This window comes from Cricetulus griseus (genome assembly GCF_003668045.3).
Source record: "Cricetulus griseus strain 17A/GY chromosome 1 unlocalized genomic scaffold, alternate assembly CriGri-PICRH-1.0 chr1_0, whole genome shotgun sequence".
NCBI classification, from domain to species: Eukaryota; Metazoa; Chordata; class Mammalia; order Rodentia; family Cricetidae; genus Cricetulus; species Cricetulus griseus.
In genome coordinates this window covers 204000147-204027807 of record NW_023276806.1, presented here as the reverse complement: position 1 = coordinate 204027807, position 27661 = coordinate 204000147, and the positions used below count along the sequence as shown (strand labels likewise).

Genomic DNA, 27661 nt, shown 5'->3' with positions numbered 1-27661 from the left:
TTAATTCCCCCATCAGAGAGATTAGCTATCCATCAATGGATGGTTGGCACGATATATGACTTCTGATATCCCAAACATGCATGACAGAAGCTTCAAGTACGGCTGCCGGTGAAGACAGCCAGCTGGCCCCATTTAAATCACAGTATAGATTGTGACATCAACAGATATATGCATAGGTAAGGTAAACACAACATTCTGATTGTCTTTTATGCAAAACAAACCAGTTGAGGTTGTCCAAGTTACCGTCATAAAATCAAAGAAGAAATAATAGTAACGTAAGCCACCAACTCTGCAAATGTTACAATACATACTCTGCTCTTACAGTAAGTAGCACCTGCTAAGAGGAATTGAGGGGAGTTTGGTTTTGTTTTTTTCCAGACAGGGTTTCTCTGTGTAACAGTCCTGGAACTTGCTCTGAGACCAGGCTGGCCTCGAACTCACAGACACCCACCTATCTCTGCTGGGATTAAAGGTGTGTGCCGCCACCGCTGGCTTTGGTATTTTGTTGGTTAAATGAAATAAGAGGCTAGAGTATCAAAATGTCATGGGTAGCAATAATTTTACTTGTTACTGATCATCATTCCTATTGTTACAGCCTAGTTCACTTTCTACCTTTGAGACAAACTGACCAGATCTCATTCTGGGACAGAATTCAGTTGTGGTTCTGACTTGTGGTAATGGTGTGTCTGTAGCACAAAATAATTTATATTTGAATTAGACTGTAGTAACCAAGAAAATGATGGTAAAAATTTTTAAATGCGAATGGAAATTTCTTTTAAAGATGCAACTTAGTGTGACTTTGCAAACTTCAGTGTGTAATTAGAGTCTTCTGGAGGCTTGCTAATCTCTGGATCACTGGGTCTTATCATCAGTCCCTGATTCCACAGCCCTAGGCTGTTACCAAAAGACCTGTAGTTCTGACAAATCCCCAGGGACTAATAGTTTTAGGTCAAAATGACACACTGAGAATCACTGTGTGTGTGAAATCATACATATGTGACATATTACATACACCACTAATAAATGGCACCAAAATGGAAGTATAGATCTTCTGTATGAAACCCTTGACTCTCAGTTTGTTTGTAGCTATAATATCAAAATGCTGCTTCCATTTTAAGAAAAGTTAAACTTTTTTAAAAAAGTGAAAAATTATGTTGAATAGATATTATTATTATTATTATTATTATTATTATTATTATTATTATTTTGAGACAGGGTTTCTCTGTGTAGCTTTGGAGCCTATCCTGGCACTCGCTCTGGAGACCAGAACTGGCCTTGAACTCACAGAGATCCACCTGCCTCTGCCTCTCGAGTGCTGGGATTAAAGGTGTGCACCACCAATGCCCGGCCGTATAGATTTATTATTATTATTATTATTATTATTATTATTATTTAAAGGTTTTATTTATTTATTATGTATACAACATTCTGCTTCCATGTATATCTGCACACCAGAAGAGGGCACCAGATCTCATAACAGACGGTTGTGAGCCACCATGTGGTTGCTGGGAATTTAACTCAGGACCTCTGGAAGAGCACTCAGTGCTCTTAACCTCTGAGCCATTTCTCCAGCCCCTGGATATATTATTTTTAAAGCTCCCACTCATTAAAGACAAATATAGGCTAGTACCTATAGGCAAAAGTCCAAGTGTCATGTTGAACGCATGTAAAATGTGTGTTAACAGTTTTGGATGACCCTTAACATTCAAAAAAGGCCATCTTTTACATATAAGGAAAGGCAGCCTTCCAAAGGCAGTCACAGTGTGTAATGTCCTAGGAGGGCATGATGAAATTACACACGCCCCTCATTTCATTGAAGAGTGCAACTCAAAAGTCCTCATGATTAATACATGACCCTAATAAGCCTGAGGAATGTACTGTATATTTACCCCAATGAATGTAAAATCATTGTGGACCTACCCCATTCAAGTTCATGGGCTGCGGGGATTTATGTACACTGTCTTACACTGTAAGTACTTACATTCACCACTCAGTTACAGCAAGCTTTTCTTTTTTCTTTTTCTCCTCTCTGATGGGATGGTATCTTACCACTAGTCTTTACAGCTTGGGGGGAGGGCAATTCACATTTCAATACTTTTCATTTACCTTCACGATCTTGATGAGCGTCTTCAGTTGGTAAATATGAAGCTGTAGGTCTAGTCTGTCAGCCAGCCACACACAAATGACTTTCATGGAATTGCTGTACCATTGCTGGAAGGAAGGACGGGGGTGGAGGGGAGAGGGACAAAAAAGAAAACAATCTCTGTAGTATTCATTTAACAGAGTCAGTTAATGAGAGGGTAATGAAGCACTCCAAAATGACCACAGATCAGCACTTGAAGTCAATCATGCTATAATTTCCTGTTAACAGAATTGTATGTTATGGTGGCAAATCTGCTGAGCTGACCCAGGCTGTTCTTTACATGAATTAGCATTACAGTGTTTAGCTGTAACAGATTCATGGGAAACCGTGTTTCTGCACTTTCAGCCTAGTAGACTGCTTTGCAATTTGTAAGTAACAATGGGCAATAAATACATATTAAGGGACTGAATGGATGGCCAAGCTGCAGGCGAAAAAATACACAAACACACCAGGTAAATAATGTTCAAAGGGAAATTTCCTATTGGTCTTCATGCTATGAAAACTCAGCACAGGGGTTAGAACGTCAGTAAAGATGCCAATGCCTAGAAATAACATTTTGAAGGATGGGGAAAAGTATTCACAACTTACTAATCAGTGATCCCTGATCATGCCCTTGTGCAAATCAGTTATGAAGCAATTGCCAAGATGTTTTTTAACAGTCCTAAATCAAGATTTACTCAGATCACAGGAAGGAGCCCTTGTCAACATGGAATTCTTGTATGCTGTAAGAATCACAAAGCACACACTGGTACCCAGATTATGAAAGGAAAAGATCTGTGTTGCTTTGCAAGTATTTTTGGAGGTCTCATAATTTTTCCATTTATTACAACCTTATTGAGGGAAAAAAACAAAATTCTTTGGAGGCAATTTCCTGCTTCTGTATGATATATGTACAGTGATCATGAAAAAATCATAAAAATAATTTTTTGATCTCCTATTTTCTAAAAAGGCATCTGACATTAGTTGTGACATTTTAAGGGGTTTGATGATTATATGATAGAGCCAGGTGTTGGTAATGGTGTAAGAATGCTGCCACTCATTGAGGTAACATGAATATGGCATTTACAAAATGAAAGACATGTTTTGAAAGAGATTTCTGTGTGCTGCTTGTATATAAAACAGAGACACACCACATATATACCTGTGTTTTCAGTATCCAAACACAGGTTTAAAAAATATTAAATGTTTTTCTCCATATAACACAGTAAAATTTAACTTCTAAGACATTTTAAATTCTGCAAGTCTATAATTCATCCAGACTTGGATTTATTGACAATTTAATGGTGAGACAATTTAACAGAGCATGGCATCATATTTTAAGTACAAGTAAAAAAATGAGTCAGTTGCACACTTCATTTATTTCTAATAACTTGTTACTCTACTGAAGACACAAGCATAAAATGTGACATGCAAATTAAAATGAACAGATTTATTAAACATGACCACACAGATTACTGAATTCCAAATTTTACATTTCAGAGTAGACTGAGATTTAAATAGTTACTGTTCTTTCCTAATGAATACTTTGTTTACCATTTATCATATCTCAAAATATATTAAAAAATTTTATAAAATTTAGATACCTATACTCATAAATTCTTGTAAGGCCCACTGCTAGTAGATGGAGAACTTCAACTGTTAAGTGAAACCTCAAAAATCTTTTATGGATTCACACTACCTTTTATTTCTGACATTAATTTTACAGTCACTTATTTCAAATTACTTAGCCTTAGGTGCTTCTATTTTAATGTAGCTGAACACTTGGGTATGATTGGCAATATTGAATTATCATACAGTGCTAAGGCTTTTACTCCTACACATGCTAACAGATAATTTGGAACCTAATATGGTATCAAAATGGATTAGACTTTTAAATATTCTAGTTTCTTTGTATGGGATAGAAAATTTCTCTTTCCTATTGGAGGAGAGAAAATATTATACGTTGTATAAAGGCTTGTTATGCAAGGCAGCAGTTACAGTCCATGGTAAGTTGCACAAATCTGAGAGAAATGAGGTTAGTACCTTAAAAACCACTCAACATATACCTTTATGTTTTTAAAAATCCTCATTTCAAATTAACCTGATTTCCCATCTTGTGTAAATGATGCTTATTCTAATGCTAGAATGAAAAGGATATTTAATAGAACACAGACATTATTAATCTAACATTTCTTACATAGTACCCAACTTATAAGAGAAAACGAAATTGAGAATAAAATAATCTAAATGTAACTACAGAAATAAAGAGGGACAGATAAAAGTTAAGGAAAGTGTTTCAGCTACTTTCACATCATCTCCCTTGGAAGGCAAATATCTTGATCTAAGAGGAAAAGCATCCAAGACACATTATCCTATCAGTTCAGAATGTGCGTGTGCTTTTGATTGAAGTCAAGGCAGACTGGAGAATAATTGTGGCTAAGTTGAAGGAATGATTAGGGAAAACAGCGGCTGAGCACCCAGGGCTCAGCCTAGCCTCCATGAAGAGGGGGCTAATGACAATACCACTCCACTCCACTTTCCTGCCTGTGATGAAACTGAACCCCTCATCACACCCCAACAAAGCCACCAAACAGAAACTTCTTGCAGTTTGATATTTCTGATATTGGAGGTAACACATCTTTTCTAAGGGTTGAGAAGACAGTAGGTCCCCCTGTTTTCATCTTGAAAAGAGCCAAAATGGGGTAAGCTTCATTTGCCCCACCAAGTCAAAGCAAAGCAAGGCTTTGCATGAAACAAAAGTGTGTGTGTGTGTGGGGGGGCTTGTAAGGGAGAATATACAGTGGAGTCAGCTTGTCAGGAAATGTCTTTTCCATTTTAGGAAAGTTAATTTTATCAAGTAACTTATTCGATGGTTGGCTTTCCCTTCAGGGGCTCACAAGAAGGGCATAGCCCGGGTTGAAGCCCAGGAAATGGCGTTTGCAGTTTTATTCCTTGCTTTGGTCTACTAGGAATAAAGCAGCAAATATAATATATATATATATATATATATATATATATATATATGTATGTATGTATTCTTTTTTTTCTCTACAGCAGTGCATGATAGCAGCCCAGCACTCCTTTTTTCCTTTTGTGGTTCATTCAACTCCTGTAAGGGCATGCATCACTCACTTCATTTTCTTGAGATATCTCTTTTAAAGCAAAAAGAAAAGGAAAGGAAAGGGTAGGGTTGACTCTGTGAGACCCTTGTATTTATTCACACTTATTGTGCATGACTGTAGACTGGTAAATCATATTAGCAGCCCGTCTCCCCATCAAGCTGCTACTTGCTTTCCAGCCCTGGGAAGGTTCAACAAATCAACAGGAGCACGGAAAACAGAACATCAGTCTAATCTAGTGTTTAAGGTGAAGTTTTCAAACCCAATCTAAGAAGATCTTTAGAGCAAGCAACAAGCTGAAGGGCTCAGAAGGTGGTATTGACAATGAAAGAGTGTGGAAATATTGAGAAGCGCAGCACTTGTGCATTTTTAATAACAAGAGGGTCAACAAGGGCACAGCTCCCTCAGTGCCAGGAGTTGCCACTGACTATGGAAATTGCCACACCAGGGCCATAAACGCTCGCAGTTCATCAGCTTTCTTAAACACCCTGAACCCCCTCCGTGGACCTTTAGTCTTGAATTAACAAACCAAAGCAATGAAAGAGGGTGCAGTCTGAATGGCTGGCATTGATCCCCAACTGTGTCAGCACTGCTACAGGCCCTGAAAATCTCTCTCCATTGTCAATAGAAATTGACAAACCTCTGCTCCTAAATAATGCAGCTGAGCCGGGCGGGATCCACGCAGCTGTAAAGGGCTCTGCTCTTGGGGCCCGGGAGCACTAACAATGGAACAGGCATGAGCTCTTTGTCAGCCTCAGACTCGGCAATTTTCTAACAAGGATTAAAGTTGTTTCTCCGCAGAGCTGCTGAAAAGAGATTTAGCAACATACCGTGCTTTCTTCATGCAAGTTAAAGAGAAGTAGTTAAGGAATGTCATTATTCTGTTGACTAGAGGAGATACAAAACAAATATATTAAATATGCACAACTCCCCTTTTTGCCTCATTTATAACATTTGGAGGATGATTCCATTAAGTATAACACTTATCGCCTGGGAACAAGCACTTCACATTTATTTTGGAAGTTTTATTTTTCGAAAGTCCAGCTGCTTGCCACCTGGAACGAGGTCTCAATACATACTAATGCACAATGCCTTTAGACCCTCTGTGGCTGATATTCCTAAATCTGAATCACAAGACCCCATAGGGCTTATATATGGAGGCTGCTTCAAGCAAATGATTTCTGGCAGAATGCAGCTTCTGATGATGATAGCAAAGGAAAAATAGCTGCTTCGCCACGGCACAGGTCTGTGATGTGTTTTCTGCTTAAGTGTTTAGATTCTTATTGATTATGAACTGGCACAGCTACTTGGTATGTTTTCATACCAGTTATGCTTCTCCAGTTATTCTTGTCTCAATAAGTTAAAAACAGAAAGGAAGGAAAGGAGGAGGCAGAAAGAGAGGACAGAAAGAGAGGGGAAGGAAGGATGGAAAGAAGGAAGGAATGAAGAAAGGAAGGATGGAGAAAGGAAGGAGGGAATGAGGAGGTAAGAAAAGAGGGAAGACCAATGCTTTCCAGGGCACCAGAACATGGTGGAATGGCTGTTTTACAGAGCCAAATCACTGTTGAAGTGGAATAAAACCCAGAAAATCTCATTTTAGGAAATGTGAACTTAAAAATCCAATAGCTCAATTGAATTAAAGAACAAACAAACAAACAAAAATCTTAAAACACTGAAAGCTTTGGTATGAGTGACTACTATAAGCCACCCTTTAGGACCACTTAATATCTCTTGAGAGAAACAAAAATTTAGAAACACTGGTGCCTACAGTTTTAGCAGCACACTGAAGACATGCACGCTCTACCGGGTGTCCACCCTTACTTCTGCCGGCAGCACATCTACTTAATAAATATATTTGTGGATCTATTTCACTCCCCATTTCTAAACACTCAAATGCACATTTGATATTAGTGTAACACTGATACAACAATGCCACCCCACCCCCAAATTCAAGGCATTGCACAGAAACCATCCAATTTCACAGAACAGACCCAAAGCATGATTTTAAGTAGCAAGCAGAGCCCCTTACAGCTGCGAGCTAGCTTAGAGAAGGATGAAACCAACTCATTGGAACTGAACACAGATGACATATTTAGTCTGACACTGTCAGCTGGGAACAGAGGTGGCCATGGAGGATGGGGTGGGTACACAGCATCTCCTGGTCATGGCAGGAGGGTGGGCATCCACACACCAGAGGAGCAGAATCTGGAGAAGAACGGTAGAAGGAAGCCTCTAAATCTACTATTTGCCTAAAAGAGCTGGTCAAATGGCTTGTCTGTGCCTCAGTTTCCCCACCTGTATGAGGAGGTGCAGATTATATACGCCAGTTCTAACACAACAGCTCTGTAGACATGCTTTAGCATGGTGAGGCCCTGTATTGTATCCTCAGCAACGGGACAAAAACACTGTGGAATTAAATTTGATTGTTTCAGGAAAAGGCACAATGAACTCGTGATTCACATAAAACTAAACTGAGAGGAAAAGTCAACTTCTCATTCTTTCAGTTTTTACATTCTGCCTGGATATAGCTTCATTCTTTCAGAATAAAGAAACACAAAAATTCTGAGTTCTAGAGCTTTCTATTGTCTGTTGTTTTGTTTTTAATTCAATTCATTTTTCTCTCTTAATGGAATACAGATATAAGAATGGAGCAATGAATTGTACTGAGGAATGAAGGGGAGTTTCAGAACTCTGGGTTATCATTTTTATTATTGTTGTTTTATATTAGTACTAATTACTCTGAGACAGGGTCTTCTGTATTTCAGGTTGGCCTCAAACTTGGCCATGTAGCTACAGGTGAACTTGAACTTCTGATTCCTCCTTCTATTCCCCCTGAGTGCCACAATTATAGGCTGCTCAACTGTGCTCAGTTTCTGTCATGCTGAGGGGTCAAACACAGAGCTCTGTGCCACTTCAGAATCCGAGCTACTCCTCTGCCTTATATTAATATTGTAATTCTGGTTATAAAGACACTGGACACTTTTATATATGGAGCTCAAGTAAGATAAACAAATTCAATTATTAACATCAATGAAATAGACATTACTAACATTTTGCATAATTTGCATAATATTCATTAATTGAAAAAGGAGATTTAAATTAAATAATTTACTAATTCAGATCTATACATCATATGAGATTTTTAATTTAGATTCTGGCTTCAAAACCCAAGTTTATAATTATGTGATTGTATTTCCTTTCTGGAAACAAGCTAGATTTCTGTTCTGTCACCGAGGCAATTTGAAGCTGCTAGCATAAAAACAAGAAAACAGCCCTTTTAATTCCTGGTGCCTGCTGACTGATCAAGACACAGCACTGTGGCAAATGCAAGGGATTCCTCCCACCATTTCAAAGATGCTCACTAAAGTTTCTCAGAACTTGAAGAAATCCACACTGTCAGACTCCAAACACCTATACATCTCTAATGTGGGATACCAGGAAATTCTTTGCGGAACCATATTCCTTGTTAGAATAATCAGATGACTGTCTTCTAAATCTCTTATATAATCTACCCTCATGGTTTATTTGTCCTATTGCCTAATGTTTAAAAATAATCAACAAGTCGTTTTTAAAAACTGTGACCCAGAATAGTGGACTATGGAGAAAAAAAAAATCACTGGCTCATGCATAGAAGAACTCTAAACATGGGGCTGTCTACATGTTCTGTTTGTTTCTTAAACACAGAACTGATGATACATGCTTTGTGATGTTTTATTATCAGGGACATTTGTTTTCCTTTAAGTATGACAGAACACTTTGATGTTTTGAAAATGATGAGTTTTCCCTCTGTTCATTTATTTATTTATTTTGAGCAAGGTTAAGCTTAATGAAGCTTAAGATGACCTTGAACTCCATACACGGGTGGAGGTGACCTTGAACTGACCTTCTTGCTTCTTTGCAAGTGCCAGGCTTATTTCATTAAAGGAAGAAGAAAAGATAAGATGTGCCAACGAGGCAGTGCTGGCATCAAGTAGACACTTGCTGAATGCAGAAAGGAACTTCCCTGTCATTGGAGTTCCAGATTTCCTCTCTTTAAATAGCCACGAATACTGTAGGTGAGGAAGTTCTGAATTAGGTCCTCTTCAGCCCCAGAGCAGAAGAGGTGGCATAATGGCACCAGCTCCACACGCTGCAAGGTGCAGAGGCTGTTTAGCTCACTGCCCTTTAATTAATCCTAAATCCTCTTCATTTTAAAACACCCCCAAAGCCTTTTCTACATTACATATAGAGTATCAAAAGCAATATTGTTTTATATTATTTACAATCATTAAGCAGGCAACTGCTCTGCATGCTAAAAAGCTAGTGATTATATAGTAAATATTAGTTATTCAACTCTTTTCTGCTAGAGACTAATAATGGGTGAATACTGGTTTGGTTACTATTTGCACAAAACAATTGAATGGTGTAACAGAAAGCAGTAAGTTATCTGGTCCTAAAAGTATCTGTAACAGTCTGGGACACAGAAATCATTTAAGAATGTTTCTTTTGGGGGGGCACCATGACCATTTTTTTTTCTGGTTGGATGACAATTTATACACTCTGTATTCAACTTTGGTCAATATTATATTTTAAATTAATAACATAAGACCCAAAGAAAGATACAGTAAACTTCAGGAAATGCTACTAAATGGTACAATTTAATTTCAAGATATGATCTAGGCTTGAGAATTTGCTGTTTGAGTACCTTTCTACTTGAGTTTCTTTTATAGAGAATGGGAAGCATTCCAAAATCAGGTCTTGAAAGTATACAGGGAACGAAGTAAGTGGCTACCTTTCTGTCTCTTCTTGGTGCATTTCCACAGTGGGTGTGTAGCAGCCACAGAACCAATGGCTCTGTCTTATGGTAGGCTTCTCTGTGTCTTTGGTTTCTTAGTTTGCTAGCCCCACTGGTTTGGAATTTTATTACCAACCGCATCTTTCTAGCTAATCATTCTTATTAGTATTATCATTTATATTAGTATTATCGACTCACCATTGTCTGTTATGAAAGCAATACTACTTCCAACAAGGGAGAATTGGGCACTCTCATGTTTCATGCTTCTTATATTCTAGCTGGTCGTTGGTAATAATATTTATTGTACAATGTTCTTGTAAGTCCACTACAAGATGTGAGCAGCTACAGTGTTTTCATAAAACCTTGCTTTGATCGATATCTTTAGCCCCTGGTAGAGTGTTTGGAACATAGCATACATTACAAATTTGTTGACAGACATTAAAAAAAATCTATTTGGAAATATGTCATTTGTATATGTGAAATAGTAGTAAGTTATCTGGTCCTAAAAGTATCTGTAACAGTTTTCTGTTTTCTATAGGAAAAGTACAGAATTATGTCAGAGCCAGAGTCACTTGTTTTGAATCACATTTTATTAATATAAAAAGAATTTACTAGGAACTTATTAAGTTGCTCCATTGGTAGAGAGATTGTCCTGCATGCACGAGGGCCTGAGTTTGAACTCTAATACTGTAAAAATCCAATAGATATTAAAGTTGTTGAAATTATCAAGGAGACCATTGTACTTAGCTAATGAAATGGAACATAGGACTAAAATGGAGCTTAAAATATGACAGTCATTTCATTTTAGGTGATGAGCAATGTGAAGGAGGAAGTATCAGGAATTTAAAAATGTCCATGTCCATATACGTGTACTTACACATGAACTTACACTAGTGATGTAAGGTAAGATTCTGTCTTCAGCTCTGGACTGGGGACTGTCACCCAAGTATCAGACTGCCTCTCCAGAATGTGTCCAGATATCCTGTCACCTGTTCTTCTGGTTATCTGAGGCTCTGGGGTATCTCTGGAGATGGTGCTGGCTGTACTCCAGGAGAATGGCCACCACTGAGCCATGCATCTGAGAAATTTCTGCACCTGTTGACTTTGTGAGCTGTTTCTACTGCCATGGAAATGTGGATGTCTCTTTGAAGACACATGACATTTGCGTTGGGGTTTGAGCAAAGAACCCAAGGAGGGTAGAGAAGGGTTACCTTCTATGCTATGAACTTTCAGTCTCTGCATTTGGGGGTGAAACCCTGGGACTGGGTATAAATTGTGTTTGGTGCTAAATCTCTGGCAGCTTTCTAATCATGTACTTGAAACACAGAGAGATAAAGAAATAACACGGGTGATTACTACTACCTAGTGATTTGGAAAGGTAACCAATTTAGCCCTGCATTGTGTTTCCATCTGTAAACATACCTATAACAGTCTACTCTGCAGATGAAACACTGGCATATTCTATGTGGAAATGAACTATTTCTTATGAAGGTCTGTGTGCTCTTAGAATATAAACTCCTCTTGGGCAGGCACCTGGTTAGTAGCATCATGCTTCCAGTTGTTTGCACAATATGATTTTTTAGAGGTCATCAATAAAAGCAGACTGTATAAAAAAACAATGAGAGTAATAAGAGAGGCTGGGGCAGCTTCTATTTAGAATCCAACTACATGTGAGAAAGCTAACACCTAACATTTGTACCCCAGGGTTCTCCCCTATTCTTTACACATGGCAGTCCAACAGTGCAGTAGCTTTGTCTTCTACATTCTCTATATGCACAGTATTCACCTTAAAGGGTATTCTATACCAAGAAACAAATGCAGACAGGAGTGGCTAAGAGGAAAGCCAACATAATGAACTGTAGTAGTAGAAGTAAGTTCAAGGCCATGCTAGTGAATACATATGGGAGAGCTATGAAGCACAGTGTGTTTTAGGAATACGGTTTGAAGGAATCTTGTCCGGCCACATTCATATGCAGCATCTTATCCTTGCACTGAGCATGGTGAACACCTTGAGAAATTTCAAAGCATAGCCATGGCAATGATTAAAGGGCTGGGAAAGGGGCCTATGACGAGAAGTTAAACAAATAAGGATTATTTATCCGGGTGTAGACAAATAGATATGACAGGTGCCGTAATAACAGTCTTCATGCATAGGAAGGATTACTGCCTTGGAGGATGCTGGTACCTGTGTTTTGTTCTCCAGTGAGAGGAAAGGGGGAGGTAAGTTCAAAATCCAGCATGAAGAATTTAGACAAGGTGGGGGTTAGGGAGTTCCTTTTTACAAACCAAGTAATCTGCCCACATTAAGATAGCAAAATTCAGATTTTTACCTTTGCTATTCACGGGCTGAGATTTGGAAATGGAGGCTCTTGTTAGGTTAGCTGTTTTATAACCATCTTTACGAGTCATTCTTTAATTCAGCCTTCTGTCAAATGATTCATTAAATACCCTGAATGATGATTTTGCCAAAAGGCTAATTTGCCACACAGATTTTTTTTTTCCAAATTTGGATTTAGTCTAGCTGACACCACTGTGCCCACCAGCAAATGGTGTCAAACCTGGGAGGGGGGGTTGCATGAAGAAGCTGCTACGGAGGTGACTCACAGAAGAGGACTCCAAGAAGCTACCACGGAAATCGGCCTTGTTTGCTGCTAATGGAGTTGGGGCTGAAAGGAAGGAGAGTAGCTATCAGCTCTGCACAAACCCTGCACTGGTCAAGTGGTAGAGATGTTGGTCTCAGGGGAGCCTGGGCATTTTCAGTAATAAGCCCCCAGTGGCCGGATGCTGTGCAGGCATGTCGTGTCAGCCGACAGCAGCCTTCATGTACCAGACTCTACATGCAAGAGGTAGAGCCTCCAGGCAAGCCTAAGGTGAAGGAAGCAGGAAGCCAACACTGAGTCACTTTGGATCCACCTATTGCTCCATACCCATCCAACACTGGTGCACAAACTCAACGCTGTTTTAATGTCGTTAGTGGCAACCCATCAAGGCTTTGTCAGTAGCTTCAGTGTGGGATAGAGATGTCCATTTCTGCAAATGGTGCTCAGAGACATTTCTTTAACAAGAAAATCTTGTCACCTTCCGTGTGTCCAAGACAATTTCAGCACTGCTGAGACGTCTGAGGGTATCAGCAACGTTTCTACGGCTAGCAAAAATCTCCCGTCAGTTTGCAAGTGCCCCCCCCCCAATTCTGAGCACAATTAAAGGTGAGTTAAGGCTCTGGTGGAAATCTAAAGAGCATCAGCAAATCTGAGCACTGCTCAGCTTTTGAATTGCTTTTCTCCTTCTCGGTTCTTTTAAATGGTTTTCTATGGCAGGGGCATTTTTCTTAATTAGTCACAGCTAATTAGTGTTCTGGCATAGACGAGTAATCAGAAATGTCAGAACTGCAAGGCTACATCGCCCTAATCCTTTGATAATAATTTAGCCTCCTGGGAGGGCCCCAAGCCGCGGTAAGTAGTGACTGACAATAAGGCAAAATTAGGCGGGCGGCAGACCATTAGGATAGAAAAATAAAAAGCACTACCAAACCCTGCTGAGCGCCATCAGGCAACTGACTGCACTGCCAGATGAGGTGCCTGTTTAAGCCTGTGTTGTTAATTAGCTGATTCTACCAGTGCCGCCACAGATGTCCAGGTGCCTCATGCAAAGATGTGTGTTTCTGGGCATGTGCCAAGTGACAGTTGTGGACCATGATCACATTTCAAGAACTGAAGTTTAAGAAGTCCACGTATGTCTTGAAGATTCTTTTGAATTATCAAAGAAATAAGATCAACAAGCTACATTTTTTCCCCTTGTTGAGTTTCTCTTAGGCAATTAGGCACGCTTATCTCAAGTTTCTCGGGTTTTAATTCAGCTGCCGCTGCTTAGATTCAAATGAGGGCCTTTGGCCTCTCGGAACAGCGCCTGGACTTGCCAAAGCTGTTTTGGCACACCCTGTACATCAAAAGTAGATGCCTTTTTTCAATAAATTCTTACACTTACAAAGAATAACACTAAAAGGAGGGTGAGCAATGCAAATGAACAAGGCAGCCATGATGCCGAAATGTGAGAGTACCTTTTAAATCGAAATGAAGTCTGAAGGGGAGGAAAGCAGTCAACAGCAAGCAAGCTTGGAGCCACATCCGCAGAGGCCGAGGAGACCATCTCTACCCAGAAGGTTTGACTGTGAGTACCTTCACAGAGGTCAAACGGCTTCAGTGCTCAAGTACGGTCGTGAAACCATGTGGGAATACACTCGAGTAAAACCAGAATCACACCTGGAAGGCATAGTGCTGACCTGGCTGCAAGAGTACTAAAGCAGGTGACATCAGAGGAGCAGAGACTGCTTCCAGGAGCCAGAGAACAAACTTTTCAAATCTACCTTTAGCATACAGCGAGGCCGAAAAGGTGCACAGCATAAGGCGAGACATAAATTTTATCAGAGGTCCTCAAATGCCCTGCTGAACGTGCAATATCCATCCTTTCTGCTCACGGAGAAGGGAAATAGAAAGGGTTCCGACAAGGTGTCATTGGAGTGCCTAATTTCAGTTTGCCACTAGAAAAGTCCTGGTGTTGGGCATAAGTGGCTAAGACACCACGTTTTACCAGGGTCTACTTTTTCCGTAGAAAACAAAACAGCGAAGAAAATCTTTGCCAATAGAAATCTATGTTAATTTAAGTAGACTTCAGAACAGCTGCCTAGCAATTTGAAAGTGAAAGATCACGGAAAGAGGAAAGCTGCTGTTTTTTTACACAGCAGAGATCTTTGATAAGAGAATAGAAACGTGGGAGGCCAGAGGCAGTCTTTCACTGTATGGAGTCTCATCCCGAAGAAAGGCCGACTACATGGAGACGGAAAAGCTGTCTCATCCAATGGGAATGGTTTAAAACACACACTGTCAGTTCTAAACATATCTGATCAAAGGTCATGGAATGGAAGCTTTTATCTAGTGGACAGTCTCTCTCTCTCTCTCTCTCTCTCTCTCTCTCTCTCTCTCTCTCTCTCTCTCTGTCTGTCTCTCTCTTTTTGAGAGAGAGGGTCTTGCTATATAACCCAGAATAGTCTTGAACTTGACCCCCCCCTCCCCGTCAGCCTCATGAGTGCGGGAATCACAGGGGTGTAGCATCACACCCAGTTCAGCAATCACTCTAATCTACTCTTTATTATTCTTGGGACTTTTACATAGTAACAAATTGAATCTTTAACTGAGTCAGGAGTAGTGCTACTGAACGCTTACAGTCTGGATTAAAAACATCCTGAACACTTATCTCTTCCCTTTTCTTATGCCGGAGTCCAGAGACAAGTGACAGTAAGAACAAAACTAATTTTATTTTGAAATCATATTCCATTGTATTACTTTCATGTTTTGATTTTTCATGATAGCACAAATAGGTGGTTGAACTTATTTCGACAGTAAAAACTAGTTTGGCCAAAAATGTTTAATTTAGTTTTCTTTCTTTCTTTCTTTCCTTTCTTTCTCTCTCTCTCTCTCTCTCTCTCTCTCTCTCTCTTTCTTTCTTTCTTTCTTAACTAGGAAGAATTCCTTCCATGCAGTCTTTAGAAATGAACCATTTATAAAACTGTTTGGATGAGTATAACTGATTAGCTATCATTTAAAGAATTACATTTGATTTTATAAGACATCACAACAATGTTTTAAAAAAATCTCATAAAGATGACACTCCTCAACAATTAAGTATTTAATCAGTTTATAACACAAGAGAATGCTTAATCTGCATGATTTGCCAATTAAACACTGCACCCTGGTGTGCCTTCAGCAACATGAAAACTAAAGGAGATTGTTTTAAGGGGATTCCAGTTGGGCAAGCCCACTAAATGTTCAAAGTTTAGAGAACTGGATAGTGTTAGGGTACTGGAAAATAAGATGTGCTTTGGTGAGTCTCCTGTCTCAGCTCTGGGTTCTCAAATTTTAGGAAACGATTGCAGACAGTACCCTAGTGGCTTTTGCTGGCGGATGTCAGTTTTGACTTCCGACTTATCACTTTTCAGCTGAGAGAGCTGATACCACTCCAGAAATGTCCCCAGGCTCTCTCATGACACCAAGACACCTGTGGCTGTGTTCCATGCCCTGAAGCTCGGGAAAGTAAGTAGACAGTCTACATAAGAGGAGCCATAGGTAACATTGAAAGGGAATTGTGTGTCTGCAGAGATGTGTGTGTGTGTGTGTGTGTGTGTGTGTGCACGCGTGCGCACGCACGCACGCACGCGTGACAGAGAGAGAGAGAGAGAGAGAGAGAGAGAGAGAGAGAGAGAGAGCACAGGCACATGCCTTAGAAAACATATAGAGGTCAAGCACAGCTTGTGGAAGTCAGTTCTCTCCATCTGTAGCTCCCAGGAACTGAGTTCTGGTTGTTGTGCTTGGAGGCAAGCACCTTCACCCATTGGCCTACCATATTGACCCACAACTATTCTTTAACATAGACTTTCTTTTCTACTGATCCATTGCACTTGCTTTTGCTTTTTTAGATAGGACATTCTGCTTTCATATGATTTAAACAAAAAAAAAAAAATGAAAATAGTTACCATGCCGTGCACAACTCCTGAAGCAACCAACCCAGTGATTTCCAGCACCATTGCTAAATTAAAAACATAAATGATTTATGAGATTAAAAAGTCTGGGTCTCGGGGGCTGGAAAGATGGCTCAGATGTTAAGAGCACTGGCTGTTCTTCCAGAGGTTCTGAGTTCAATTCCCAACAAGCACATGGTGGCTCACAACTATCCATTATGAGATCTGGTGCCCTCTTCTAGTGTGCAGATATACATGGAAGCAAAATGTTATATACATAATAAATAAGTGAAATTTTTTTTTTAAAGTCTGGGTTTCAGAAAACGATTTGAAATTCTAGATGAAGATTTTCAGTCTGTCTCTACTAACTAAACTGAGTATTATACAGATGTTTGACAGTCACCTACACAATTAATGGCAGGATTAACAGGAATTCAGATATCTGAGATCCCAGTAGAGTTCTCCTCACAGAACATGACTTTATTATTTCAAATGCTGTAAGTCTGAGGTATGGTTGAAACACGGCATTTCACGGAAGGATTTTTGAAAAGAGATACAGGTTCAGAGTTTGAGGACACCAAACAAATCACTTATTTTCTCTGAATAAAAGATCCCTCAATTCCAAAATTAAGATGTAATAGGATGATGGCTTATCACCCACAATGTTGGAAGCACCCAGTGAGAGGAATAGAAATGATAACACTATTTGGAATACATGAAGAGATGAGGGATGTGTGTGTGTGTGTGTGTGTGTGTGTGTGTGTGTGTGTGTGTGTTTGTGTGTGTGTCTGTGTGTCTGTGTGTCTGTCTGTCTCTCTCTCTGTGTGTGCCTGTCTGTCTGGTGAGCATGTGGAAAGAGGACAGCTTACTGGGGTCAGTTCTGCCTTTCCATTGTGTAGGTTCCAAAGACTGACCAATGAAGCCATCTTGCCAATCCTCCACCTTATTTTTTGAGACAGTTTTTTCACTGAGCAGCTGGATAGCTGGCTGGTCAGCAAGCCCAAGTGACTGTCCTGTACCTACCTCTACAGCTCTGGGATCAAAGGTGATCACCATTGTGCTGGGATTTGAACTTAGGTACTTATTTTTGCTAAGTACTTTACCAACTTAATTGCTGCCCCAGCTCTTGATCAGAGGCATGTCTTGAACTCAGTTTTGTTTGCTAGCAGCACAGTCCAGTCATTTATTTATACTTTATAGAAGCTATTTCTGTCCTAAACACAAAGTGCTCTATAAGTTTAAACACTTAGAGGATAAAAAGAACAGCATCATGTTTGTACTAATGGTCTTTGACCTTTAGAGGTTACTTAGGATTTTGATACTTCAAGATTTAATATAAAAATCTTAATGGACAACTTTTATGTCTTTAGGGCCAATACAGATTTAAACCATTTCCATTTTTCATGTGTTGAGGTCAAGAAACAAAATCACTTCTCTATGGATGTTGGAACAAGAATAGCAATGCAGGATAGACAGGCCATACATTTCATTTAACATGGCATGTGGCCATGTAGGTTTAGCAGGGAATGCTACCGTTCTCATTCCTAGATGTCCCAAAACAATAGGCACTAATCTAGAGCAATGGCCATCCTTGTGCCTTAGTCAGTGGTACCATTATTTAAATTGAGCTCAGGGGTATTTCACCATAAAATTAGGAGCAATTAAGATGCTTAACTGATGAAAAAGTATTAGAGGCCAAGGATATCTTAGGAAGTATGGCAAGTTTCACAGATATTTTGATAGCTCTCCTCATGGTAAAGGTATAACACATGGGTTCCTTTGTAGACACTTTAAAATGAATGTGTGCCTTACAGACTAATGTTTTTTTATATAAGATAGTGTTGGCATATTTCTAAACTAGGTGAATTTCATCTGAGTGAAAGGCGCATTATTCTTTAAGAGTTAATCCCTTATACTGTATGATCAGAAATGGAGCCCCTGGCATTTTACCAAATTGGATAAAATCAACTCCAAGTTAACACATCATAATGTTTGTGTGTTGATCTGCATCTGAACTTAGGAGGCTCCATTTACTTCCTTGTATAGGAAGTCGTCTAATTGGAAGAGTGAAAGTTTGCCACTGTGCCTGAGTACTATTGTTCTCTTCAATCTTTCATCTGTAATAGGCTATGGTTGCTAACAGTGCACTTAGGGTCATTATTTTCAACTGTTTCTTGACACCTAACAATATTATTTTAAGCTCCAGCCAAGTAGATTTCCAATAATTATATAATGTCTCTCAGTAATGATCTGTTGCTTAAGCTACACATTCTATTTTACCTTTCAACACATACTTGAGAACCTCTCATTTACTAACTGTAATTGAGGCAAATTCAGCCTTGGCTAATTAGGGGCTCCTGGTACCCCCTCATATATGCTGTTCTTGATGACATACCAATAGAGTCAGGGTTCATTTTCATTTTTAATTAAAGTAATAAATATGTGCAACTTAAAAAACAGAATGTTTGAGGACATTACAATTCTTTTACAAGTAACAAGACCAAAGCTCTACTGGGGATGTACAAAAACGTGAAAAACTTCCTGACGAAAACACGATGCTTTGGAAGTAAACCTATAACCAAGTCAAATGCTTAGGTGTTGGAAAGAAAGAATGCCTAACAGGACAATTAAACGAGCATGCTGTGTGAATAGTGGCCTCCTTGGATCTGCTTTAGTTCTCTCTAGTAATTACTGCACTGTCTTCTGAAGTTCAGCAAATGAAGGTGAGTTACAGTAGAGAATGTCTTGGAGGTGGAAAAAAAAATCTACCTTTGCTTACTAACTGGCATAACAATGGTTAAGCTTTGCAACAAGTAGGTCACCAAGACAAAAACACTGAAGATCCTCAGAAAACAGCCTTCCCTTCCAACAATGACTATCTAAAGGGGACTATTTACAGGAAGGCTATAACTTATTTCTCCATTCCATATGTATGTGCTCTACTTAGGAAGAAATATAACAGAAATAACATCAACTCACCGTTCTTTTTCTGTTCAACATTTTTTGAAAATCACCACATAAGCAAAAAAGTAAAAGACAAGTTGGAAATGAAACATATGCCCATCAATTCAGAGCAATTCCAAATGGAAGCAGAAGTTGCTAATATGGTTTCAGTATTTTGTAAAAGAGCCAGCTGGATAGATGATAATTTTTCTACCCCTGCAGGGCATCAAAGCTTTTAGGAAATCATTTTTTTCACGCATATTAACACGTAGCTTATTAATACAGATGATACTTTTATTGTAAAATGGCCTAGAAACATAAAGTCAGAAAGATAAGGTTCACTTTGACCACCCAGTTGCACAGACAGCACACACTGACATGACAGACCATGGTGGAGATGATGACGTATTGGGACCTTCTGTAACTGCCACAGCTGAAGTGTCACCATGAAGCCCGTGAATTGCTGTTATGAAAACATTTGCAGTAACTTGCATAATTAAATGAAACTGCCAGAAAAGCAGTTCTAAAATGCAGAGAAGATGCATGGAAATGCATTTCAAAGAAGATTCTTAGATTCAGAATCATCACTGGAGCAAGTTGTGCAGTTATGTCCCCAGTGCGATACCATTTTCTTTGAACAGAGTGGTCATAGGTCCGAGTGAATGACAACACTCTTATTGAAGTTGAGCGCTTTCTTGGTTACCTTTATAGAAACTTGATCAGGTATCTAAAACTAACATCCATGCCTAGTTGTTATGCTTAAATGAAGACTTTAGTATTGACAAAAATCAACCCACCTGTTTTTTCATGCACTTTTAAATCAACATAAAAGTATTCAATGTCCTGTGGCCATGGAAGCTACTTACATCAAACAACTTTTCTATATACATTTCTTCATTGACCTTGTCTCGAAGAATATCCTGGTTTTGCCGAACGAACATGATGTAGGTGTCTGCCAGGTCCATTCCTGGTTTCTGTTGTATGAGGAAAGCATGGGGAATAAAGAAGAATGTCAGTTCTCATCTCTGGAGCTTTAATTTAGTAATATTTTGGAAAAAAACTTTAATAGCCATTGAAATTGTCCACCCCGTGACGTATGTTTATACCAAATCAACAATGAGTAGCATGTCAACGTCTATCATGGATCTTTACTACTTAAAGTCACATCCATTATTGTTAGGATAATTAGGGATACAGGATACACGGCTAAAAAAGATTTATTTTATTCTTAATTATTTGTAAGTGTATATCTGAATGTGGGCAGGGGTATGTACTCATACACATACACAGCGCCAGAAGTATTGAATGATTCTGTTCCTGGAGATTACAAGCAACTGTGAGCTGCCCAATATGGGTCCTCTGAAGGGTACATGCGACTCTTAACAGCTGAGCCATTTCTCCATGTCTTTTTTAAAAAAATGAATATCTTGAAAAGTCAATGTGCCAAGAAGTATAAAAGAGGAGATTAAAAGAAAATTTCTCAATGGATATATTATGACCTAACTGTAAGCGTTACACAACTGACTTTTCATCACCTCCTATTTGCTCATCAATGGTATGAAAACCATTAACTGTCCTTGATTTGCCTCTTTAGAGTACTGTGAGTATTCATGGGATACAAAACCAGTGTTCTTATTAAGGTTAGTAAAATACTAGGAAACTTGGGAAGACATTTAATACGAAGTAAAACTTTTTTTTTATTGTCTATTGCTTCTACTCATTATTTACCACTACTCTCTTATGTATTTATTATATTACAGAAGTGCAGTGAGAACAACAATAGACTCATTTCTTATGTATGGCCAAAGTGGTGAACTAGCTAACTTGCTAAATTATCATCTAGCATTTGGTATTTTCTCCCATTAGAGGAGGCAGGGTAGTTAGTCTCATTCTTTTGCTGCCTGGGAACACAGTGCTAAGTCAATAGTGTAGGAAGCAAGAATCATCAAGAGTCATTCAGTAAACACAACATCCTCCGGCACTTTGACTTAGAGCAGTGGTTCTCAACCTCCCTAATGCCTCGACCCTTTAATACAGTTCCTCATGTTGTGGTGACCCCAATAATAGATTATCACATTGCTACTTCATAGCTGTAATTTTGCTACTGTTGTGAATCTTAATGTAAATATCTGATAAGTGATAAGTTATGACATATAGGTTGAGAACCGCTGCTGTGGACTTTAAAAAAGAAGAAAAATCAGTATGAGGCTTACAAGTCTTCATGGCTGCCAAAGAGATTTCCTTCTCAACTTATTGTCAGCTCTTTCTCAAGTTTCATATGCTAGGCTGACTGATGGAAAAAATTATTTACATTACTTACATCTGGGGTTGACTCATAACCTGTATTGAGTTATTTGATTAGAGTATAACATTAATAAGAACTTAACAGTAGAATTGATAGCCAAGTAAGATAGTTAGGCTTACCCTATCACATGGACATAGGATGTGCTTATAGTCTTTAGTAACAGACTGATTTGCAAAAGTGAGTACCGAAAGAAAATCAGATCAAAGAGAACATAACTATTTAACTATTTACTACGTCTGCAAAAGTAGCACAAGTTATAGACCTGACTGATGCCAACATGGTGGAGCATCTTGTGAGGGACAGAAAGTCCTTGACACTTTATGCTTTTTTTCAGGAGGGTGGATTAGTATTTTATTTGCCATAATGCGTGCCTATTTCCAAACTATTGCATTTATAGGTACCAAGGTATTTTATTTCAGTGATAAACATAAGGTTTTTGGTTAGGTACTTATTTTTCTATGCAGTAAAAAAAAAAAAATAATGCTTTTGTTTTGGAGATAGGGTATCCTGTGGCCTGGGTGGCCTTGAACTTACAATGTAGAGGAGGATGACTTTTGACTCTGATCCTCTTTGCCTCCATTTTCCAAGTTCTTGAATTACCATTGTGCAACACCATGCCAGTTTATAAGGTGCTGGCAATAGAATATATGGTTTTGTGCATGCCAGACAAATATCTTTTAACTGAACTATACCTCCAGCCTCGATAACCTAAATTTACCTTTAAGTATAGATGACAAAAACTCAGGAATTTTTTTGTTGTTGTTGTTGAAACAGGGCTTCTCTATGTAGCCTTGACTGTCCTGGAACTTGCTTTGTAGCCCAGGCAGGCCTTGAACTCACAGAGATCTGCCTGCCTCTGCCTCCCAGGTGCTAGGATTAAAGGCGTGTGCCACCACCTCCAGGCTAAACTCATGAATTTTTACAAAATAACCCTGATATAATTAAATTTTGTTAACATATAAAATAGCTATTTATACAAATGTTCTCACAAGTGTCTCATTTAAAAGCATTCATATGTAATATTAATAGGCAATACATTTTGCCAACCTAGTAGAGGTAATCTAACAAATCTATTCCTTGTTTTTCTGCATAATCCTCATAATCCGTGTTTGGAAGTTTAAGTAACCAAAAAGGTAATGAATGAAAGAAAAGTTGCTTTTATTTTGGGGAAGTGAAGTTTACACATGTGAAAAGGTAGGGTTATTTGTACAAAGATCACCAGTCCTGATTCTACCCAGGCCAATAACCCATACGGAAAGTATTATTCTCTGTGCCTCTCCAACTTTGTCAAAACACTGAAAATGAAACAGTCAGAAAGCATGATGCCCTGGAATGAAAACGACACGAGGCCAACTTTCTTTACTCGCTACAGAGGTAGCTAGCGGCACAGCATCTGAGTTTCACACAGGTGCCTGCAAATAAGAAGCTATGACACCCATAATAGCAAGGTATTGGGCACAGTCCGGCTACACCAGAGTTGAAAGGGAGGCTTGTCTTCCCATCATTTCTCCCTACCCAAACCTTGTCTATTTCCATCTCTCAAAAGAAAACTCTGCTTAGAAGTTTAATCCAATCAATCACTTCCCCCAACAGAGTCAATGGAAAGCAAGTCACTGTTGGGACCAGTGGAGAGCAGTGGCTCGTCTATTTCCTTTTATAGACACTCCTGCATTCTTCATCACTTCCAACCTAACAACTGACTTCATAGAACATTGTCCAGGAATCGTTTTCCTTTCACCATCTGAAACCAACAAACACTCTGCAGCTTCAACATAAAAGAAACCTAAATTTCCGTTCCCCCTGGCAGACTCCAGCAATGTAATACTCAAAGCTGAGTGCTGAAGTGAGTTCTGCAACTTTGTAAGTGTGTTGGGTAAGGCTTGTAAGTAGGGAGTCTGCAGTTTCCCAATCACATTTTCTTCTCTTTTGGCAAATTCTGATGTTCTTGCTTGGAAAATAAAGCCTAGACTTCTTAACATTCCTCATTAGCATTATTTCCTTCCTTTATCTTGGCGCTGTTTACCGATTCTTGAAACTGTGACATATGGGAATTTCACACCTTCTGAATGTATTTTCATGCAAGAATATACACAAGTAAGAGTAACCGCAATACCTGGTGACATGTTCCAATTAGAGTTATAGTTCTTTAAGACACTTTATCCTTCATTTGGTGTGCGAGAGGGTAATTATCTCTGATAAATTGCTGAAAAAGATGCAATTTTCCTTTTAAACAGCTTCTACCTTCAGTCCAAATGTGTTTGGATAGAAGACATTATCACTGGCTCAGTGCTCTTTTGTGCCAAGGCTCTTGTTATGTGGCGGTGGAATTTACACATTTAAAAAGCCACTGCTTCTAGTTGCAGTATTAACTGTTACCTGATGAGCTGGTGCTTTAGTGATCCTGCAAGCTAAGCACTGTGATGTTAGCTTTCTGTGTGTGCTTTGAATGTTTGGGACTGCACTGTGCAGTCCGAACTCCGGTAAAAGCAGGTATGCCTTGCAATCACACCAGAAGAACACCTTGTGAAACTTCAGTAATGATGGGCTTCCATGCCTTTTTATGAAGAATACTGTATCCAACAGAGCCATGTTTAGAAGTCTTTTCTGTATTGGTAATTAAATTATAGCCTTCTTAATGAATATGAGAAAATAACTATTACAAACCACATAGCGAGCACTCTATTAAATACAATCAAGGAACAGAATTTTTTTTTTTCAAATTTTCAATTTAAGCCTCTGAAACCCTCAGTTCATTACATAAACTTTTCCAGCTTGCTTACTGGGCTAGTTGTCTCCAAATATAAAGAATTCCTAAATTACTTTTAATCTTCTGACCAGCAAAGGAAAAACTTTGGCCAACAAAGCTATAGTAAAGAGACATAAGGTACATAAAAAAAAAATTCCTTCCCAATGAGCATAAAGAAACCAGTAGCCACTCAAGGAAAATGAAATATTTTAAGATGAGTTCTTCTGACAATGGTTGTATAAGTAACTGAATACACGAGGGAGTGAGTGAGTAAGACTGCAGACTCTGGCATGTTTTTTTTTTTTTTTTTCCTTCCAAGCATTAATTACTAGTTAACCCAGCAAGATGAACATACCACTTAAAAAGAGAGAAAAAAATTCCTTGCTAATTATATGCTGCAAACGCTCTTACTTCCTGCTGCTCTACCTAATCACACAGGTGTGAGTTTTCACTTCCCCATTCATGGGTAGGTGGGTATGACATGGCAGTCATTTTTCACAGTGACAGATTTAGATACAGAAGAAGCTGCTTAACCTTCCACTGGAGGTTAACAATACACTACACAAACACTGTCATGGTGTCTGTTTAACAAGGAGACACATTTTTAGATATACCATTCCTGTCTCAAAGATTAACTAGAAGATACAGTGTAATTGACTTAATTTAAAAGTGCACTTCTTAGATCCCAAGGGGAAAAAAAAGAAAAGAAAGAAAACTTGTGTTGGAGAAACAACCAAGTGTGAAACTACGCTATTCTCTATCCTCGGATATGATGGCTGGTATGTTTTGCAAGTGAAATGCCCACATTTGGTCGTATATTACCACGGATGAAGCAAAAGGCGTGAGATAAGAACATGGCTTGGGAATCTGAGAGTGTGGCAGGAACCCAGGAACCTTTTTGTAGCCTAGCTCTGGCATTCAAGGCTCAATAACAACTTAAAAATGGATTATTAGGGAACATATAACTGTCTTGGTGATTGTTAAAAAAACAGCATGCCTTTTCACTGTCTAATGTATATATTTCATGCTTTTGGCATTTACACATTAGACAATAATGATTAAGGATTCCCATGATGATACTGTAAAAAAATACACTTGATTTACTTTATTACTTTTTAAAAATGAAGTACCACAATTATGCTGCACCTATGTAGAAAGCCAAAAGGAAACAGTCAAAACCTTCCAACTAGATTTGTGCCAATGTAAGTACAATATGTTTCCCTCTCTGTGGAGAGAGAACTAGTTCATGGAAAGGAGCAGAGGGAAGATTTAAATAACAAAATTTACAAGGATGCTTTTTTTAAAGATTTTATAATAAATTTTCAATTTTTAAATAGTAAGACAAATGTCATTAATTAACATATATGAAGCCCTAGGTTAGGTCTCTAGTAACACACACACACACACACACACACACACACACACACACACACACACACAGAGAGAGAGAGAGAGAGAGAGAGAGAGAGAGAGAGAGAGAGAGATTGATTTTATTAAAACTTAAAGTTTTCCTGACCCAAAATGAGAAGCAGGCTTGTGGAGATAGCTCAACTGATTAAGCGCTGTAAAAGCATGAAGAACAGAGTTCAGATACCCTTTACCCCAGATTCCCAGCTGCACATGCCTAGATTTTCCATACTGGGGGGAGGGGATGAAGGCAGGTGGATCCCAGAGGCTTCCTAGATATCCAGTTTTTCTGGTCAGCCACTCTCGACAAAATGGCAAGGGTCAGTGACAGAACTTGTCTCAGACAATCAGGTGACGTAATTGAGAAAGACAGATGGACACCAATCTCTGGCTTCCACACAGGCTTGCACATATTCAAAACTACACACAGAACACAAACACGTGAAGGGAAACATTTGAATTAAAGACGGCACAACCTTTAAAAAACTATCTTCCAGACTTGAAGCATGTAACAAAATGTTTTAAGTACATACAATCTGTCAGTCTTGGGCTTCCGAGGAAGAGGAAGAGTGTCCATCTGCTGTAGAGTTTTTATTCGGAGTGGGTGCCTTTTGTGTGCTTTTCTAGTAGTCAATAAAAGTCAGAATCCTTCCACAAAGTCCAAGACTACCTGACATCGGAATGTGCTATGTTTAAAGCCCTGTAATGTAAGTAGTCACGCTGCTTTCACTCAAATAAAAGCTCTGTACTATGTCTTTTAAGGAGTGACATAGTTTATATTCCAACATGTCTAGAAACGGTTGCTGTAAGCATGTGTGTGTTCCAACATTTTTGGTTTATTAGTGGAGACAATCTTTCCAAGGACAAGGTTATTTATATATTAAAAAGAATACTGGGGTAGAGGCCCCTTGAGCGTTTCCCCTTCAATGTTAGCCTATCTATTGGTCTCGTCCTTGTTCAGGTCTTATTTAGGCAGCCATGTTGATGAGTCAAAGAACTACACAACCAAGGAATGAATCCTGATGGCAGGAGAAAGTCTTCCTCTGGGCAGATCCCAGCAATTGACTGTCCAACACCAAGTGGTCAGCCCTGAAATCATATCCATAAAAGTAACATATGGTCTGCGCAGGTTGTATTTATATACTTAGGAACATACACACACACTTAGGACACACACACACACACACACACACACACACACACACACACACACACACACACTGAAAAAAAAGAGGCCATGAATTTGAGAGAGAAAGCAGAAGTAGTAGGTACACAGGAGGGGTTGGAAGGAGGAAAATGATGTAATTATATTTTAATTCAAAGACTGTATTAAAAACCAAATAATTGAAAATGAAACAAAAAGGAATATGAGTGATACTGAAGGAAAGGAGACAGAATAAGTTTTTCCACTGAGATTTTATGATTGCTATGCCTTTTCTACTAAGGCTGAGAATCTAGAGTATCTCCTGCTACTTCGGATCTGTGATAAGCATCACGACCACCTCCTTTGGAGGATCAGCTGCGGACAGAGCAGCCTCTAACCAGGAATGTGCTAATATGTGTATCAGATGCAAGCTCCACAGGTACAGCCATGCTGAATGCTACGGATAGGGGGTAGCACATCTCTGTTCATCATGTTGTCTGTTAACTTTGCCTCTTCTGTCCGCAGATGTTATGGTATCCTGTACTAAAATTATCTGAGGATTTGAGGAGGTCAAGCTAAAAGTCTGTGTA

The 27661-nt window shown here is 39.0% G+C and overlaps 1 protein-coding gene across 17 annotated transcripts in view; it reads right to left on the bottom strand.

Moving 5' to 3' along the window:
• The window catches only part of Cadps2 (calcium dependent secretion activator 2), a 514674-nt gene that overhangs the window by 4194 nt on the left and 482819 nt on the right, over positions 1-27661 (bottom strand). For all 17 annotated transcript variants that reach the window (XM_035451763.1, XM_027389980.2, XM_027389983.2 and 14 more), the window contains 2 exons: positions 20336-20443; positions 2107-2211 (listed from right to left, as the gene is read on the bottom strand). In XM_035451763.1, the coding sequence (XP_035307654.1) occupies positions 2107-2211; positions 20336-20443 (213 nt within the window). The remainder of the gene's footprint in view (positions 1-2106; positions 2212-20335; positions 20444-27661) is intronic.